General features: G+C 42.6%; 1 protein-coding gene across 1 annotated transcript in view; it reads right to left on the reverse strand.

Moving 5' to 3' along the window:
- Positions 1-8913: 8913 nt before the first annotated feature.
- The window catches only part of mrpl3 (mitochondrial ribosomal protein L3), a 53924-nt gene continuing 41457 nt past the window's right edge, over positions 8914-21380 (reverse strand). Inside the window, exon 9 of the mRNA XM_038796565.1 lies at positions 8914-9550. Coding sequence (XP_038652493.1) covers positions 9401-9550 — 150 coding nt within the window. The 3' untranslated portion in view covers positions 8914-9400. The remainder of the gene's footprint in view (positions 9551-21380) is intronic.

Below are 21380 nucleotides of genomic sequence, written 5' to 3' on the forward strand. Positions count from 1 at the left end.
ACCGCAGTGCTTCCAAAAGCCTGAGCATGAGCAAGTCAAAGAGAGCTCCTCAGGTGCAACATGTTGAGTGGCCTTTGATAGAACGCCAGTACGGGGTCCTCCTTGCTTGCTGGCATGTGTTTTAGGAATGAACAAGGAAGATGACACTGTACAGTTGTTGGTCAGTTTGACTAATTGTGCTTTGCCATCATCTCACCCTTTTAATATCTTGTAACAGAGGGCGGCACGGTGGCGCAGTGGTTAGCACTGCTGCCTCACGGTGCCGAGGCCCCAGGTTCGATCCCGGCCCCAGCTCACTGTCCGTGTGGCGTTTGCATATTCTTCCCGTGTCTGCGTGGGTGTCACCCTCCCAACCCAAAAGGATGTGCATGGTAGGTGGATTGGCCCCGCTAAATTGCCCCTTAATTGGAAAAATAAGAATTTGGTGCTCTAAATTTATTAATAATATATATATACCTTCGAACAGGAGATTCAGCCCCCCTGTGCACCCACTCCCATTGCCTGATGCTGTGTGGGATGCTGCCAATACCCAACCCTGTACAACTATCCTGGAGTTGGTCTACCACAGTGCTTGCTGCATGATTGAATTTCACACCCAAGGTCTCCAACTCAAATCTCAAGCCACTTGCCCTCTCCCCGGGCACTACAGACCCTCTCCTCTGAAGTTGCTGATTCAATCTTACACGGACATTTTGATTTGCATTCCTTTTGTTTTTGTGTGTGTGGTCACATTAAAGTCAAACTAAAAAGAAACAATGTGTTTTAATTGAGGGACTAAATATTAATCTCACCGTGGAATTGAGCAGGCAGCTTTTAATTTATCCTGCCACTGATTTCCAACAATAAAATTCATTAAACAGCCACTCCCTCGAGGCTCTGATAGGCTAAATTTCAAAATATTACTAAGTGCTCTTGGCAGGGAAAGCAGTCAACTGCTCAGCTATAAGTTTGGCAAGTTCAATGTTGACCCCCCACCCCCTCACCACAGGGTGTGAAGTGTAGCATCAGTTCTTGATGAAATTTCAGCAATACTTTAATAACTCTGTGTTAATGAAGTGCCTTCAGCAAATCTTTTCTTCTGCACGGAGAAGCAGGACTAGACATTATTTATTTTGAGTTGCCATGAAATCAAATGCAAGCATCTCAATGATGCGTTGCAATCTAAAACAAAAAATATTTGATTTGCCCCTCGATTTGCCTTGCCAGATGATCTCCCCTGTGAAGTATGTTGCTCTATTTGTTTTAGGCTGTGCCATTTGTTTTAGGGGCAGCAGGGTAGCATGGTGGTTAGCATAAATGCTTCACAGCTCCAGGGTCCCAGGTTCGATTCCCGGCTGGGTCACTGTCTGTTTGGAGTCTGCACGTCCTCCCCCTGTGTGCGTGGGTTTCCTCCGGGTGCTCCGGTTTCCTCCCAGTCCAAAGATGTGCGGGTTAGGTGGATTGGCCATGCTAAATTGCCCGTAGTGTCCTAATAAAAGTAAGGTTAAGGGGGGGGGGGTTGTTGGGTTACGGGTATAGGGTGGATACGTGGGTTTGAGTAGGGTGATCATGGCTCGGCACAACATTGAGGGCCGAAGGGCCTGTTCTGTGCTGTACTGTTCTATGTTCTATTTGAAAGTGCTGTAAAACAAAATGTAACTTAATTGACTTTAAAATGTCATTTCTACAATGCCATTTTTTTTTTCAAATTACATTCTCATCTTTGCCCAAGTAATTCTGGTCTTTAATGAGAAATTAAAGACATTTAGGATTCATTTTTGTGCAATCCTCTTCCTCGTCCAAACTACCTCCTCCTCCTCATCCTCAAATTGATCTGCATTTTATTTTTCCTGTCTAATCCCACTTGTCTCCTGTTCAATCTGGCCCCATTGTTCTGACAGCTTTTACAAACTAAGCTCGCTCCTTCTGTCATGGTGAGTGCCAGGAAATACTAGCGTGCGCCCAAGGATATCCCATTGCTCTTAACAATAAATAACTCATCTAGTCCCCACGCTGGGAATGAGGCAAATGGCAGGTGTTCAGACTCTTAATGTCCCCCAACATCATGTTGAATGAGGACATACAGTTACCTCATAATGCAGTGTAAAATCTTCCCATAATTGTGCAGGTCAGTAGTTACAGCTGTACAATGCCAAAAGGTTCCTGCCCTTGAATGGTTTCAAAATGTAATTCTTCACGCATGGCCGCATCTGTGCAAACCAACATTGAGAAAGGCTTGATCAAACTTAACGCTTTCAGTGTAGATCCAGGAGCAAAGGAAAACTGCATCCCTGGGAAAGTGTGTATAATGCTCTGCTGCATATCACTTTGCTCACTACATCAACAAAAGGAAAATGTGATTCAATGCATGTGTAACAGTCTGTGTAACAATCAAGTAGAAACAGCTTTGAAACAGGAGCAATATGTGGTAGTTTTAATTAAGCATGCCGTGAATTTGGAATCGTCCCCGAGTTTTGCACTTTTGAGAACATTAGAACTGAATTTAAAGCTCCTTCTTTCGAAGTACTCTGTGTAGAAAAAAAGATGCCATGGTAAATGGCTGAGTTTTGTCCTTCAACACTAAGAGTTAGATTACACCTCAATACGCCATTAACATTTTAGCAATTGTTATTTTGAATCGTTGGCTGTGAAAGTAATCTCCCATTCAAATCACAAAACAGCCAAGCTTGCCTAATTGTTTGCAGCATGCAAACTACATTCGAGGAATATGCCGACTGTCCTTTGCCAGGAGAAAAACGTTTTCAGTCCAATTACAACTGGAACTTGGTTATAGTTCAAAGATCTGCAGGTTAGGTTTATTGGCCAGCTAGATTGCCACTTAAGAGTCCAGGGATGGGCAGCACAGTTGCTTCACAGCGCCAGGGTCCCAGGCTCGATTCCCGCTTGGGTCACTGTCTGTGCAAAGTCTGCACGTTCTCCCCGTATCCGCGTGAGTTTCCTCCGGGTGCTCCGGTTTCCTCTCACAAGTCCCGAAAGACAGTGACCCAAGACAGGAATCGAACCTGGGACCCTGGAGCTGTGAAGCAACTGTGCTAGCCACTGTGCTACCGTGCTGCCTATACCGACTTGTGACAATAATAAAGATGACTACTGTATTATTATGTGCAAGTTAGGTTTTTAATAATTTTTTTAAAATAATCTTTATTGTCACAAGTAGGCTGATATTAAAACTGCAATGAAGTTACTGTGAAAATCCCCTAGTCACCACATTCCGGCGCCTGTTCGGGTACACAGAGGGAGAATTCAGAATGTCCAAATTACCTAAGAGCACGTCTTTCGGGACTTGTGGAAGGAAACTGGAGCACCCGGAGGAAACCCACAGACACGGGGAGAACGTGCAGACTTCGCACAGACAGTGACCCAAGCCTGGAATCAAACCTGGGACCCTAGTGCTGTGAAGCCACAGTGCTAACCATTGTGTTACTGTGCCACCCTGGAGATAGGACTGGTTATTAAGACTAGGTGGGGTGCTCTTTCAGAGGGTCGGTGCAGAATCGATGGGCCGATTAGCCTCCATCTGCACTGTAGCGATTCTAGGAAATATATCAATCTCCACATTTGGGTAACTCAAGGTTGAATGTAAACAAGGGGACGAAGGACAATCATTTGAGTTTTATAATTTGAATATAAATTTTGGTGATAAAGCAGGTTTAGGTAAGAGTTTTTTTGAAGCTGGAAAGCAGATGTGGTAGGAACCAATTTTCAGTAAATGATATGAGAGCTTGTGGTTTCTTTTTTAATGAAGTTTCACTGAAAAACAATCAACAAGGTATTGAAAGATAATTTTTGAAACAGCTGCCTGGGTAAAATGTAATAAATTAAAAACCTTTTAATCATCGTTTTGGGAGGATGTTCTGTGGTATTTTCAGTTTACAGGTTTCATTCCATAATCCTTGTGGTCTTTGGAAGGCAGGAGAATAACACAATACTAGATATTGGCTTAGTTATCACTCGCCAAACACCTTTATTCAAACAGACCGCTAGCAGATACTGAAGGACAACAGATTTTGTTTACCGATTCCTTTCTCAAGATAATTAATATAAAACAGAAGATGCAGTGAATACTCAGCAGGGCAGCCAAGGGGAATTAATATTCAACCTAAAACATGGGATAGAAATGTAGAAGCTGCCAGACCTGCTAAGTATTTCCAACATTTTCTGTTTGCGTTTCCAGGATCCACAGGACTTTGTCTTTTGTGATAGAAAATACTTCTTTGATTGCTATGCTAAGTTATAATGAAAGCAATATTCTTTATTCGTCTCAGCGAGCATAGCCCAATGTTTTTCCGAGGCTGCGGGCAGATTTGAAAGAGACAGGTTGAAAATTAGCTTTTTAAGTGAGTTAGAGCAAGCTGGTGCCCCCCCCCCCCCCCCCCCCCCCCAAGTGATTTAGAGCAAGCTGGTGTCCCCCCCCCCCCCCCCCCCCCGAATTGACTAAATACATGTTTGATAAAATTCCAAGAGTTGCTTGTATTTGAATGGAATGGTTTTGGTCCCCATTTCCGCACACGATTGGAAGTTAAGCTGGAACATGGGCTCCAAGTGAAATTAGTTCTTAGTGACCCTGACAGAGTCACAAAATTCTACAACACTGAAGGAGACCATTCAGTCCATTGTGCCACCTTTGAAAGAACAATTCAATTAACCACAGTGTGGCGCTAACAATTATACTCAAAGACAAGGGACAAGTACAATCGAGGCTTTATTGCTGTGTGATGCTATTCCTCCGGCTGCAACTGAAGACTAGAGTCTGAGTGACTCACACACATATTTATACACAAGCTCCCTGTGGGTGGAGCTAGCCGGCAGGGGCTTACCAGAGGAACCTGTATTACAGGTACAGCCATACATCCCCCCACTGCAAGTATGCATATCTACAGTGGTTATCACCACACACAGTCCCCACGCTCTTTCCCCATAGCCCTGCCATTTTCCCTTTCAGGTCTTTGTCAAGTTCCTGCTTAAAAGTTACTCTGAGAATTCTGAATTGTCTCTCTGTGTACCCGAACAGGCGCCTTAATGTGGCGACTAGGGGCTTTTCACAGCAACTTCATTTCAGTTTCAATGTAAGCCTACTAGTGACAATGAAGATTATTTATTTATTGTGGTGAGTGCTATCACGGTACCCTGCTTCTTGCAGACCAGTTATAGGGGAGGGTCCACAACCTAATTAATGAAGGCAACACCATGCTAAATCAGACTTCGATTGTCATACCCTTCTTTTCCTGTAGCCTTAGTTGTTTCAAAACTTTATAAATTCCAAAACTTTGCATGAACAATTTGGACATTGTGTTAATACTTTGTTTTCATTCTGGAGTTGTGCCAAGGCTGTATTTGTTGTTCACTCCCACTTACCTGAGGGGCAAGGTCAGCCTTCCCCTTTAATCGCTGCAGTCCATGCAATCTCAGAACTTCCACAATAATGTTAAGAAGGGAATTTGAGGATTATGACTCAATGATGAAGATATCCAGGTTAAATGGTGTGATCTGGGAGAGAGACGTTTCTGCTCCGATCCCTACCCAGTGATAGGATTACAGGATAGGGAAATGTTGCTGCAAGGCACCCTTAAGATCATAGATACCACAAAGTGTGGCAGTGGCCGATGGTGCTATTGAAGGTCCGAGAAGATGATTGCAACTTGTCTTGTTGGAGATAATCAATTACACAGCAGTTGGCTACAACGATACTCAAGAGGAGAATAATGAGTCTACTACATTGCGATGATCTGGGATGACAAATGGAGGCAGATCAGGTATAGGCAGCGGGTTTGCAAACACTGCGGTGACTTGGGGGCAATAGTTAGTGTGGGTCAGAAAATAGGCAGCAGAGTTTTGGATGAGCTCCAAATTGACGGAGGGCGAAAAGGTGGCACGGTAGCAGTTTCTTCACAGCTCCTGGGTCCCATGTTCAATTCTCGGCTTGGGTCACTGTCTGTGCAGAGTCTGCACGAATTTCCTCCGGTTTCCTCCCAGTCCAAAGATGTGCAAGTTAGGTGGATTGGCCGTGCAAAAATTGCCCTTAGGTTAGGTAGGGTTGCTGGGTTACAGGGAAAGGGTGGAAATGTGGGCTCAAGCAGGGTGCTCTTTCCAAGAGACTCGATGGGCCAAATGGCCTCCTTCTGCACTGGAAACTCTATGAAAGGGGGTCGGCCAGGAGGATATTGAAATAGACACATCTGGAGGTAATAAAGTGTGTGAACTATTTCTGGGCACTGAGGTTTATTGTATCGATGTGAATTTACAATAGCCCAGATTTTGAGGTCAGTAGAGGAACAAGGACATTCACTGCCCAAATTTGAACAATCCTGATGTGGTTTAACCTTTCTCAACAATAGTTTGAATCTAGTGCCAAGACAAGGGGCTGTCCAAGCTTCCATCAACAGTGATGTCATGAAGTAAGGTAAACAACATTGAAGAAATTCTCAAGTCAGCAAACCAGGAAATCCATCACACTAGAATTAAATAAAGATTGGGACATGCACCTTAGAAACTGAAACGTCAAATACATTTAAAAAATAACAGGAATTATTAGAATGGAATTTGATTGCACAAATATAAAATTAGCTTTTCTGGGCCAGCGGGGCTGTTCAGCAGTAGTTGACTTAGTGTACCATTAGCAATCCAATCATACCTCATGAACGAGGCACATTTAAAAAAAAAGTGATATTGCAGCGATAAAAGAGGAAGATCTCATCAGTTCAATGATTTCTAATTGGTTTGCATCCGTGGGGACTTCAATCATGCACGCTATGGAAAAGCGCAGAATCAATGACAGCAACTTCTGAATCTATGTTTAACTGCGCACGTGCGTACACAAAACGTTGTCAGTTTTAGAAGAGTAACGGCGGCGAACGGCAAATTTCACTGCGGTTACTATTGCAAAATCCGGGCTATTACATTCAACTAACCTTCAAGTAATCTGAAGCATAATCAAAATACATAAGGACCACAGTTGCTGCAAGTGCTGTACTGGACTACGAAAAACAGTCCACGGACGATGCAGCATTGAAGCATATACCTTCAAGTCCGCTTGTACAAAGCTTAAAATTATTCAGAACTTTTACAAGACAGCTAATTAAAATTCTACCATCACATGAAAGGACAGCCGGTGTATATATATTTTCACACTTTAATCGGGTCTCTGATTGTCAAATTGTTCTATTGTCAGGATACTCCTGTTAGTCCCCCTCCGTCACCCGTTTTTCTATTTACATTTTTGTACCTGAACAATTAATGGGAGTTATGCCTTTGAGATGGACTTCACCTTTAATTTAAAATAAGGGAAACTCCAGAAGAATGTGGTATTTGGTCTGACATTAGTGATGACTCATCTTGATGGACTTGGCAGGCGACCAATGAGCTGTTTCAGATCGCTGGGGATTAGCTGATAATCTATGCCGATTGGCGCTGACCATTCTGGAATGTTCCTCCCACTGTGAGACTGTGTTTCCAGTTTTTAGTTCTGTTTTGAACTCAAGAGCTGAGTTTCTCTCTCTCTGAAAGTGTAAACCTCTCTCTGACACCTGGTTGGAGACACTGTTTTCTCCTCCATAAAGCTGGAGGACATTCTAGTGAGACTAGAAACCAAGTAAGATTAAAACGGAGAACTGGGTTTGAGAGGAAACAAAGAAAGTCTTAAGGAAATCCAGGCAAGCCACCAGCTAAAAGCAAGGGTCAGTTGTTTCAAAACCCTTTTAAACTCGTCTGGGGGACTCTGTTCTTATCTCAGAAAGACTATTGGTCATTCTGATGGAGTTGGAAACAAATTGGAATTACACAGGCTTGAGGCTGTTCTTTCGGAGTGAAGGCCCAGGTTAATAAAAGTTAAGTGACTCCCCCAGAGCAAACTCTGCAGCATGGGGGTTCTGACTGAGTGCTCCTGCCAGATAATCCTTGTTGGCAATCCAACTGGTGGTTTGAATCACTCCGCATCCTGGGAGGACAGCCTGCTGCTTCAACATCCGAAGCAAGGACACTCTCCTTCCACTTCACTTTAATCCTCTCATTATTTTTACCCCACACCCCTCCCTCTCCATGTGTCTGTCTTGTGTGTATTTGGGTAGAGGGTGGGCCGGTAAAAGTGTGTGTGTGTGTGTGTGTGTGGGGGGGGGGGGGGGGGGGGGGGGGGAAAGAGTAGTAGACTAAGAGTTGTGTTTCACTCACAAATCTGGGGCCTGTAAGTCACTGGAACAGTTAAGGGCCAGACTTCCAGGCACCAGAACCTTTACACAATTAATGGTTAATTAACCTGTGTTGGGACTCCGGGGCCTGTTGGGCTGGAGTTGACCGCACACTCGCCCAGGGGGCCGTAACACTATACAGGCTGAATTAAGTGCACGTGGGCATGGACAAACCACTTGCGACAATATATATTCTAAAATGGTTGCAAAAGTTAAACCCAAAGTTTAAGGCTCAAAGCATTTGGCATTGCTGAAGCAGTATAAAATTCAGGAACAGTAGCTCCCAACTTTTCCCCGACATGTTCCCATTCAAAGCACACTGCGGTTAACCTTCTTTACACTGTACTGCTGCAATGAAAACAAGTCATCTGGTGTTTACCACTGAATTCCATCATGTTGTAACATGCATAGATGGTGATACCCTTGTACATGAACTGCTAGCAGCAATCAAAGGTGTTCAGTGTTTTCACAGAATTAATATGCTGTCTAATGATACAGAGCTTGATGGTATGTTGCGATGCATGACATAGCTGAAGGGTGGCTTTGAATGCAGATGAAGCCAATTGCAATTTCAACCATTTTGCCCTCAAGCGATTAGTGAGCATACAAAAAAGGTGTTGAGCCAGAGTTCTCCCTTGATGTCTGAGATTACAGAACAGTGCGTAGCAAATCCCCAGCGTACTGCAATAGTTTTCAAATATTTTAAACTACTTAGACCAAAAACACGAGAAGATTATTTTCTATAAATATTTTAATTTATGTACATTTTCTGCCAGAGGCTTCCCCGCTCTGATACCTGCACTTTAAAAGAACGCCCTTCCACCGTATGTAATCGAACTGGATAAAGTGGCAAATTCTGCAGTCCATAACTGGATTACAAAGAATAATATCGTCACAGCTTTGCAGCACGAGCCTTTTTCTTCTTTCAGACCGTCATCCAGCAACTTCCGACAAGCCCTGGGTCATCAAGTTAACCCGGTCCATCCTCAAAGCCTGGGCTACAAAAAACACAAAGTATTCTTTATTTTAACCACTGTTGCATTTTCAATTCATGGTTAACTCTTCGCTCCGTAAACTGATTTTTTTTTTTCCTTCCTCAAATCTCACGCAGTAGACCAGCCAATACATGGAAATAAAAGTCTCTGGCCGAAATGGACTGGATACGGGGACGTGGGAGACATGAGCAGCCGACAGGAAGACATTTTCGAAAGTGTCAAACATTAGGGGTCAACGATAGAGGGTGCAGTGAATTGGAACACTGCATCGTCAAACAGGTCGTCCGGCAGCTCGTCATCTCCATCAGCAAAGTAAGTTGGGAACGGTGGATTCTTATTGTCTTCTTGATGGGTAGGCAGTGCGGTGTCATTGACCTGGCACAAAATAGAAAAACAAATAAGGCACGGTTTAAAAGAAAAAACACGCACCTTTAAATCAGTCAGTATAATTTAATGTGTTAAACCACCGCTGACACAGAATACACATCATTCCAAGCCAATAATAAAACCAATTGGAAAATATCTGATTTGGTGAAGTCCGTTCTATATTTTCATTTGCAGAATAATTTGATCCCTCATCTTTAGAGACAGATGCACAGCAAGTATGCTATCCCTCGCAAACCCTGTAATGAACTGACCACAACAGTTAATAACATGGAATATAACCCTGGGTCCTGACAAAAGGTCACTGACCGAAAATGCTAACCATATCTATCATTCTCTTCCCACAGATGGCAACTGAACAGCTGAGTGCTTCCAGCATTTTTGTGTTTCTATTTATTAAGCATCTGCAGCAATTTGCTGTATTGTGTGGACAGCTGTTACAAATGCCAAGAAACTGCTCCAAACCCGTTGCAAATACTGACATAATCCTGGGTATCCGAAAAATGGATTGACATTGTTATATATCAACTTTTCATGGCCTCAGGGAGTTCCAAAGCACTTTACAGCCACTGACGTTTAAGTGTAATCACTGTTGTAATGTGGGAAACACAGCAGCCAATTTGTGCAAAGTGAAGCGATAATTAATCAAATCAAATTTAAAAAAAAAAGTTTCTAAAATTTAGAGTACCTAATTCTACTTTTTCCCAATTAAGGGGCAATTTAGCATGGCTACTTCACCTATCCTGCACATCTTTGGGTTATGGGGTTGGGGGGGGGGGGCACGCTGACACAGGGAGAATGTGCAAACTCCACACAGACAGTGACCCGGGATCGGGATCAAACCCAGGTTTCTCGGCGGCGCGAGGCAGCAGTGCTAACCACTGCGCCACCGACCTCCCCCGAGCAAAGCGATGACAGATAGCCTGTTTTGCGATGTCGATTGAGGGATTATCATTGGTCAGGATACCAGAGATAACTCCCTTGCTTTTCTTTGAGCTCAGACTCAATTTATAGTTAACCATGTAAACTACGGGCGATCTAAATGTTACTGCATATTCAAACATACAAACAAAAGTCTCAACATTCCAGAAAATAGATTTCATTAAATCACCTCCACCTTCGATGCCTTCCTGGCCAGCAAAATATTTCCTCGCTCATATCCTGGTTGTCATTCCTCATTTAGCCCATAACTTTGCTCCTTCAAGTCTAAAGGGCCTAAACTTTGGTACATCTGGTACACTAGTGACTTAGCTACCCATCACCGGATCTGACTGGCCTATATCAAGCTCTATATTGGACCCTCCGCCATGCCAAAATCACTCATTACTCCTCCTTTAAAATCTACCTCTACGACAAAGTTTTTACTCATTACTCAGTCTCCTCCTTTGGCAAGGTGTTTTAATGTTTTGGCTACAGATATAAAGATCCCAAATCCAGTAAACTAGATTTTGAAAAGCTAGAAGCCACTGTGTAGTAATTTTAAAATGTGACTCCGTGCCTCAATCCAATCACGGCGTTGAAGTCTTAGGTTAGTTGCAACAGGACAATTCCATGGGATTTGTGCAAATACCTGCGTGTGTTCACCCTTCCACCCACTGGCCTCTTCCATTTCAGTTTCTTATTGGAAAAAACTGCAAAGCCATAATCAAGCATTTTTCAGGAATATGTACACAAGTCTAGTTTTAAATACAATACCCCTTTCTCCAAGATGTTTCTCTCATTGCTACCTTTTCTCGCCATTGATTGTTTGCGCTGGTCTAACTGCGGCGCAAGTACAGTCGTTGCGGAAGGGGGCAAAAAAATAAAGGGTAATTCATCCAATGGAAAATGCTGATACTATTTGGAAACTAGCACCTCGGAGGCTTGACAATAGTGCAAAAAGGCTCTCTCCCTCCCTCCCGGCTTTGTTAACTTGGAAAGCATCCAGGTTCAGTGGTGTTCTAGTATGGCACATCACTCCTACATTCTTGTTAGGTGGAAGAGTAGATTGCCAAGAAGAATGAGCTGCAGAGAACGAGGTGGGCGAGTTAAGCTGTTGGTTTTTCTTGCCAGATAGTACCAGGAGGGGTTAGGTACTTTTTGGCGCAGCCATTTGGGCGCGGCCGTTTTGGCGCCAACCCGTTTTGGCGCCGGCTGTTTTGGCGCCAAAATAACATTTCTTTATTATTAGCCTCAGGTGAGTTGGCTGGTGCGTGTGCGTTGAGTTGGGTGCTGGTGCGTTCTATCACCGTCTGTTTATATATTGGCGTTATATATTGGCATTATTGACGTTTTGGCACCAAAATAACATTTCTTTATTTGTGAATTAGCCTCAGTTGAGTTGGGTGCTGGTGCGTTCTATCACCATCTTTTTATATATTTTGTAACTAAACCAATTCGCATACCCATATGATGGCTGAGGCAGTATCAACGAAACGTGGTAAAGAAAAATTTGTTCATAACGGATTCCTTTACGTCTTTGACAAAACAAGCAAAGGTGACAGCGAAGTGAAATTTTGGCGTTGTGAGCAAAAAAACCGGTGCAAAGCACGGCTCCATACTAAAGCTGCAAACGTGGTGAGGCAGCTGAACAGCCATTCGCATGATGCTTCTGCTGCACAAGTAGAGGTTGCACTCGTGAAAACTAAAATAAAAAAGAGAGCACAGGAAACCCTTGAGGCACCGACTGTAGTTGTTAATGAATGTTTGACAGACATATCCCAAGCGAGTCTACCAGCCATTCCTAATATATCTGCTTTGAGGAGAATGATAAGCAGAAAGCGTAATTATGTATTGAACGCCCCCACCAATCCAAGTGATTTACAACAATTGATTGTGCCAGAATGCTACAGGATATATGTCCCTCAACCAGGAGTGGAAGAAAATTTTTTACTTTGTGATAGCGGACCAAGTCACGACCGGATATTAATCTTCGGAAGACAGAGCTGGCTACAGCACTTATTGACATCTGATATGTGGTTTGCAGATGGCACATTCAGTATTGCTCCCAGCCTCTTTTCTCAGATATATGTAATTATGGTAAAAAAAACACGGAGGAGTTACTCCTACGGTTTATGCTCTTTTGCCCAACAAGCAACGCACCACATATACGAGAATGTTCGCATTATTGAAAGAAATCGAACCCAACTTGAAACCCAGTTCAATCGTCTGTGATTATGAACAAGCTGCGCACAGTGCTATGAAAGACATATTCCCTGATGTTCAAATAAAAGGATGTTTTTTTCATTTAGCTCAAAATATGCAAAAACATCTAGCTAGTATGGGGTTCCGTAGTTTGTATAACACTGATCCAGATTTCGCGTTAAAAGCCAAAATGATTATTGCCATTGCCTTCGCCCCTTTGAACAAAATCGATGAATATCTGGATGCTTTAGCGACCCAACTGCCGCAAGAACTTCAAGATTTACTGAACTGGTTTGAAGATACATATGTTGGTCGTCTGAACAGACGAGGAAATGGTAGGCGAACACCTTTATTTCGCCCTGAGATTTGGAACCTTTATCAGAGAACATTAAACGGGGAAGACCGCACAAACAATAATGCGGAGGCAGCCCACCGTCGATTGAAATATGAACTTGGCATGCATCATCCCACCATATGGAAACTAATTGATGGCCTGCGTAAAGTACAGAAAGGTAGAGATGCATATTATGAAAGGTTACTAACCGGCCATGAACCGCCACAAAAACTAAAAAAGTATAGAGATGCAGATAAAAGAATACATGAAACTGTTCTTAAATTTGAAAACATGGATGCTATCGAGTACTTGAGGAGCCTTGCTCATAATTACCAAATGAACTAAACTAAAGGTTTTTTAACTTTAGTTTTTAACTAAATGAACTAATTTAAGGTTTTTAACTAAATGAACTAATTTAAGGTTTTTAATTTACAATAAAGATAAAAGAATACATGAAAGTGTTCTTATATTTGAAAATTTGAGTACTTGAGGAGCCTTGCTCATAATCACCAAATGAACTAAACTAAATGAACTAATTTAAGGTTTTCTGTCGTCTGCGCCCAAACGGCCGCGCCAAATTGGCTGCGCCCAATTGTCCCATGGCGCCCAAACGGCTGCGTCCAAACGGCCGCGCCCAATTGTCCTATCCCCTACCAGGAGCGGGTCATAAGTTAACTCTGGGATGGGATCTACCGACTATATACAGATCAATTTATAGCGGCAAAACAAAGCATAGATGGGATGATTTGACCTCTCGCCTCAGAGTGGGCAACCCATCTGTTGCTTAAGACCATGGTGCAAGGGCAATTAATGGGTTAAATCCTTGTCACATTGGACTGGTCACGACAGACACAAGGGTCTAAGATTTAGATCATCGGGGTCTGTGGGCATGTTTGTGGAAATTATTTGTTTTGCTGAGAGCAGAGACTCGAGAACCAACTTTCATAATATCGCACCCACTTCCTTTGATCATTGATCAATAAAACCATTGTGGGAAGTTGGAAATACAGAACACGGAATATCTGATAAATAAGCACAAGAGCAACTCTGCAGACAGACTCAACAGACTAAAAGTCAATGCCCAATTTTCCATGTTAAATAAGTGCAAGCTGTTCATTATCTGGAAAAATAAACATTCCAAATAAAAACAAGATGACGTTAATTTTAAATTCAATAGGTAAAACGCACGGGTTAATCAATCTAAATATAACAGGATATCATTGTAATCAAAGAATAGCACATTTCCAAATCTGTTAGTATTGGGATGACATACATAACGGGCACTTGGAAACTACTTCCATCACTTGCCTTCCCATTTTGTAACTAATTTTATTTGCTTAAAAAAAAACAGCTGGCTAAAATTTCATTTTTTGTACCGTAGTGAAAGATATTTCAGCGGCTCGATGAATAAATGATTCACATTCCGCATTTTTGATCTAACAGGCAAGACTTTGTGCAGCAATCTGTCATAACAAATACGTTCACCCCAAGATTTCAGCTATCAATTCAGCCGATAAAGCAGAACAACTGAACCTTCCAAGTGGACAGCACTTTTATTTGGACCCATGGTGCTAGACAGATATCGACCCCTCAGATTTGTGGATTACCGGCTGTGCTTCTAGGTCACAAATTTCCATTTTTGGAATCTAGGATGCAAATTGTTCCAATTTTGCCGGTGTTCAGGTTTGCACATTCTGTGTGGAGTCTGCACGTTCTCCCCGTGTCTGCGTGCGTTTCCTCCAGCTGCTCCGGTTTCCTCCCACAGTGAAAAGATGTAGGTGGGCTGGGGTTCAGGGATAGGGCAGGGGAATGGGCTAAGATGGGGGCTCTTTCAGAGGGTCGTGCATACCTGATGGGCTGAATGGCCTCCTTCTGCACTGTAGGGATTCTATAAGGTGGACGACAATCCGCTTCAAAGCCACTAACAATTAAACTGGCCACTCAACTGGAATCGGGCAAGAATCTTTTCTCCCAGTCTCAGATGTTACCAACACTTAGAGCAACAATTCAAACCTTTGTCATCAACTTTTAACTTTCCAACGATTATGAAAAATGTATTTTACATTCAGTTCATTGCATCACATTCTCTTGGGCACACATCACAATTATTTAGAACTACGGTGCACCTGAATACACGGTCTTCTTTTACCAACAGTACTGGTCTTATATTAATCAGAAAGGGCCAAATGGCCTCTTTCTGCACTGTAAATTCTATATGATTAAGTAAATGTCAGTCTTGGAACACAATTTCAGGCTGATGGTGACTTGAGATTTCACTTTCAGATGAAGAATGAGTTTTGCTCCGGAAAAATGTCAGCACCTAGGGTAACTGCTCCACAGTTTGGTGCGAATCCAGTTGCAATGTTAGTTGTTTAGTAGTACAGAACTTGACTACTGCTGAACAAAAAAAGAGATGTCAAAGTTTTCTGTCTTGCACTCATCAGAACACTTTGCAAGTAGACCAATATAAGAGGAAAACAACAAGTTATACTGTACGAGAGGAGAGTGCTGCTTGACTGACAGGTAAATTGGTTGGTGGAGGCATTGCCTTGGAAATTGCACCAGTTGATGGTGGCTGACAGTTAACCTCCAAGCAACGGTCAGTCACCATCAACTGGATAATTCCCCATGGCAGTGCCTCAACTAGAGTCCCAAGTCCAGAAAGCTCTCAGGCCACAGCAAAGTGGTCAATATGTCGAGTGCAGCTTTCGCATGCATCAAATCTTTAAATGTTTTAATCTAATTACTACCTGAGGGAGTGCTGGAGATGGACAGCATCTCTCAAGCAGAGGAAGATACAGGGCAATGTGGAAAGAATGGGGCAATGTAATTCGCATCAGCGCAAAATGTCAAAAAACAAGTCTAGTTTTAAAGAATTCCTAAAAGACACATTTTGTCACTATCACCTATTCACAGTAAGTGTTCAGTTTTAGCATAGAAGACGGATAGGTGATACCACCATACATTTATCAGGGCTGTAGACTTGTTTTTGTTGTTGTGATCAGTCGTCACCAGTTTTGTAGTTTCCCAGATTTCATGAAAGCAATTCCAACAAAATCATTAATTCTTAATTCACTCAATGACTTGCTTTTCCTGCATTTTATTTCTTTGTCACTTTGCCACCTCCTGATATCCAAGCCTTTTATCTCTCTTCACAGCCCTGCCCTTCATTCATCTGTTTCCATGCTGTGTGTCTATATCCTGATTTAACATGAAGGTAAAAGCAACTTACTGCGGATGCTGGAATCAGAAACGAAAAGAGAAAATATTGGACCATCTCAGCAGGTCTGACAGCATCTGTGGAGAGAGAAGGGAGCTAATGGTTCAAGTCCGGATGTCTCTTTGTCGAAGGTAATGTCATAGAGTCATCCAGACTCGAAAGTTTGTTCCCTTCTCTCTCCACAGATGCTGTCAGACCCTGCTGAGATGGTCCAGTATTTTCTGTTTTTGTCCCTGATTTAACATGTTGTCAAGAAAACAAAGGCAGTTTTAAGGAATTTATATTTGTATTGATAAATATTAGAAAATGTAGTTTTAAGTGGGTTTAATTTAGCATTTCTGTGTAAGGAAGGGTAAACCTATAATTAGATTTGTTGGACAAAGGTGTTTGTATGTGTGGACGGCTTTGGTTTCAGTTCAAACAGTGCTACTACTGTGCTTAGAGAGGTTACGGCGTGAACAGTAAAGAAAAGCTTGGAGAAGTAACAGTTGATGCTTAATAAGAAGTAGTCACATTCCAGAGGGAAGAGATTTCCTTTGTTCTGCGTGGAAACTGGGGCAGATGGAGATGGGATACCGAGGAGGGATCGTCTCAACTATGAGAAAAACTGGACAGCAGAAGAGGACTGCAAAAGGCAGACTTTCAAAAGAACCAGATAAAGTCCAGACAACCAGGGAATTGGGGCAAGAAAGAATATCTTAGGAAGACCGAACTTGAGAACAGAGACCAAGAAGCTGAACAAGGTATTGTTGAGGAGAATATCAAAGGAAAAACAGATTAAGTGTTCTGTATTGAAGAGATATCTGCAGTAACCAGATTTAAAATGGAATAGTAGAGTTAAGAGGTATATCAAAAGTTTGGTGCCATCATAGGGCAGCACGGTAGCAGTGGGTAGCACTGTTGTGTCACAGTGCCAGGGTCCCAGCTTGGGTCACTGCCTGTGCAGGATTCTCCCCGTGTCTGCGTGGGTTTCCTCCGGGTGCTCCGGTTTCCTCCCACAAGTCCCGAAAGACGTGCTGTTAGGTGAATTGAACATTCTGAATTCTCCCTCGGTGTACCCGAACAGGCGCCGGAGTGTGGCGACTAGGAGATTCTCGCAATAACATCATTGCAGTGTTAAGCCTACTTGTGACAACAGATATTATTAATAGACTCTGAGAACTGATAGTCAAAGCAATTATGCAGGATTAGTACCACAGTCAAGACAAAGAAATCCTGAAGTGCTAGTTGTAAAACCTGGATGCTGGATTCCTTGTTAAAAGTGGAGAGAAGCTTTGTTTTAAAGAGTAGTGTGGAAAACCTGGGGTAGATTTTTCAATACAAACAAGCGAGAGAAAGCAGAGTTTAAGAGAAGATTTGAAAATGTGCATTTTTGAAAACAAAATTTGAAATCACACGTGAGGAAGCCAGAGGTCAATGGGACAAAATGGCTCACTGTATCCGAATCATCGGGGGGGGGGGGGGGGGGGGCTCACTGTATCAGAATCATTGGGGGGGGTCACTGTTTCAGAATCATTGGGGGGCGCTCACTGTTTCAGAATCATTGGGGGGGGGGGCTCACTGTATCAGAATCATTGGGGGTGTTTGGAGGAGAAATCCACAGAACTTCACTCGGGTTCAGGTGGAGTGAGTGCCTAATCACAGCCAGTTTGTATGTTTAAAGGGACTGTGTATTGCGGAGACCATTATAGCCTGAGATACACTTTGTAAATTATGGTAACCTTAAAATCGGTATATATTTGTGAAGCTAAGTGGGGTGAGGGGGGGGGGAGGGGGGGGGGGGGGGGAAGTAAAGGAGTCTTATATCATAATTAACCTTGTGTTTAATAAATGTTTTTTTTTCTTGTTAAAACAAATTGGCTGTCATATGACTCTGTTCCTCCATGTTTTCTAATAAAAATATTAAAGTTACGATCTTTAGAGCCAGGGATCTTTCCGGCCAGTTGCTGCATCAACTGGGGTCGAAACAGTGTTATTTACATCAATATGCACCATATATTAAATTAGTAGACCTATACCATCCAAATTTAGAGCTCACTTTCTCTTATTAATGAACATTTAGGTTTGATAGCACAAGTGGGCAAGAATCAGCAGTGGGAAAAAAATCGAGCTATCAAATTAAAAGTTGTTAATTGCGGGGGGGGGGGGGGGGGGGGGGGGCTGGGGTGGTTGATTAACATTAACCTGACAACAGGGACTGACTGGCTTTTAAAATAACCTCTAAATGGTTTGAACTGTCCTCATTTTCAATGCCTTCTTAGTAATTTAGATAATGTCCAATGATCAGTTAGCAAGATAAACATGGAATGTTCATCTCACTCAGCAGAAGCTATTGATTCAAATTATTTCTCTGCGCGTGAAAGAAAATATAATAGGAACTCATTACAGGCACTGAACAGTTCATAATAGTAATGTCCAACAGAATGTGTGGAACAAAGGCAATGTAGTGGGGCGGTGGGATTGAGCACATCAGCCTCAGTAAGAATGGTAATAATCACCACCGCATTTTCAATCGATGGACAGCTAATTTTCCTCTGCCTTTGTGCTATTCACCCAGAAGCCTACAAGTAATGACTTCTGCTAATGCAGATGGCATCTCTGAAAAGCATCTGAGGAGGAGACTGGCGCTACAAATTAATTACTGACTCAGAAAAATGTAATTAATGAAGCAAAAGGAACTTTCTGGACCAATGACAAGAGTACAGGAAAGTGCAATATTTTACAATTCCTTGCAAGACTGAAGATTGCACGGGTTCATAAACAGAAACATACATCAGAGAGTGGTTACAGCATGGGAGGAGGCCATTCTGCCTGCCACATGCTGGCTGTCTGCAAAGACATTCCCCAAGTGCCATTCTCCTGCCTTTCCCCCTTTCACATGCCTTTTGATTGACCCTGCCTCTGCCAGATGCTCAGGCAGGACACATTCCAGGTCCTAACCACTCGCTGCGTGAAAACATTTCCCTGATGTTGCCACTGTTTCTTTTGAGAATTGCCTTAAACCTGTGCCCTCAGGCTCTTGGCCTCGCATCAACAAGGACAGTTTCTCCCCCGTCTACTCCGTCCAGGATTCCTCTACCAAATCCCTCAATGTAAAAATCATTTAAATTGTACCTGGCTCATAGGTGGCCAACGGTGCAATCCAAATACATGCCTTGGACACCTGCAACTAGCATTTCATGTCCCAATGTTTTATCTTCATCAGAACTGTGGCAGGTATAGATCACGTTCACAACCCAAGTTACAAAGTGCGATATCTGACACTTGCTGATGTATAGTTATAAAGTCTCAGATATCTGTTGATCTTTACTTTATAATTAAAAAAAAAATTAAATATGGTTATTTCTAGATCTGTACAGCTAACTGAAAACACACAGGACCCCCATCAGTATTATACATCTTACATAATTACTAATGGCCACTCGTCATTACCTTTAGTAAATGCACAAGCCGAAAATAAGATTGCAATTCCACCATGACAGCTGTATTCCTAACCGGTCTGTTAACCAGAGAGATTTATACACAACCTGCCTGAAACATAGCCCTGGGTTTCAATCTCATTACCAAAAAGAAAATGTTGGAAAACCTCAGCAGGTCTGGCAGCATCTGTAGGGAGAGAAAAGAGCTAACCAATCAATGTCCTTTAGGGAAGGAAATCTGCCGCCCTGTTACTGCACACCCACACTAATGTGGTGGACTCTGAAATGGCCTAGCAATTGTTCAAGGGCAATTAGGAATGGGTAACAAACCCACATTCCATCAAACTAATTTTAAAAACTACCATCGGGTGGGTACACGTCGGCTGTTGAATGAGCGCACGTGGGTTTGGGTAGGGTGCTCTGTCTCAGGGCCGGTGCAGACTCGATGGGCCAAATGGCCTCCTTCTGCACTGTAAATTCTAAGATTCTATGATCCACACTCCTGCCTCACGGTGGCTTATTTGAAAGTTCCAGTTCTTTAAGAGTCCAAATCTCCACACATTTGAGTTATTGACCTCAGCTGTTCCATAGTTAAATCAGAAATCCAGTCGCACTGGCCCATTTCCCACTGCTTCCCAATCAATGTTTTCCACGTAGCATTAGCGCCTGTTCGTGTTCTCAGATTGGAAATGGGGATTGGAAGACAGGAAGATCAGAAAGAGAAAATACTCAAGTTTAATGAACTGAATTCACAGAGCAACTCATATTGACCCGATATTGATATTCTAGAATTCCCTGATGAGATATATAGGTGAATAGCATCATTAACATTCAATTATGATTTGGGCTACTGAATCACCCACTGCCTTGTCCTTCTGGTCATTTTCACCTCTTGGACAATCGCACAACAGTTAAAATTAAGCACAGTGAAAATCAAATCTCTGTCCCACTGATTGTTCCCATCTTCAGTTTTCCAGCACCATTCTTAAACATTCAGTTTGTGGGCTGTAACTTTTGCGCAGCTAATTTAATCTCCCAACAGTTTTTTTTTCTAGTAGGCTGCCACAGGAGGAACAAAATGCTCCAACTTGGCTTTTCACAGCTTGTTACAGAGCAGCCTTTAGCATCTAATGGGTGGTCCAACGCACAAACACAGCACTGTCAGGACCTCTGTATTAAATAACGTTAAGCATTATGCTTAGTAATTTAATCATCTGTATAAATTTGCTTTTTAATGAGTTACATGATGTGTTTGAACACACGGTAGGCACAGCTGCAAGAACCTCATACATCAGCAGATTTTTATGATTTTCTATTCCCTTTGAACAGGGCACGCTTTTAAAACAGGTGATCTTTGGCAACCAGCCTTTATTCCCTAAAAGCAGCAGCTGTCACGATCAAGCAGATTCCACATCAATTCCCATTTATGACTCAAGTTCTTCAATCGGTCTTGGGACTAGGAAGTGAGAAAACAAAGACAGTCGCAAAGTCACTGAAGCTAGTCAGTAACAATTGCACGGTAAGAGAGAACACCAAGCTAGCTTCAGCTAAATAATTAGGAACATATCCGTCAGAGCAACTAGCTGGAGTATCTGGGTTGAAACAAGGCAGTGTTTGACATAATTCCAGGGCGGATACCTCAATGATCAAAGCAATGCTCACTATACTTGACTTGTTATATGAGCTTATGTGCAGACGTTTAGGTACAAGCACATTTAATGTTTG

Source organism: Scyliorhinus canicula, chromosome 5 (genome assembly GCF_902713615.1).
Source record: "Scyliorhinus canicula chromosome 5, sScyCan1.1, whole genome shotgun sequence".
NCBI lineage: Eukaryota > Metazoa > Chordata > Chondrichthyes > Carcharhiniformes > Scyliorhinidae > Scyliorhinus > Scyliorhinus canicula.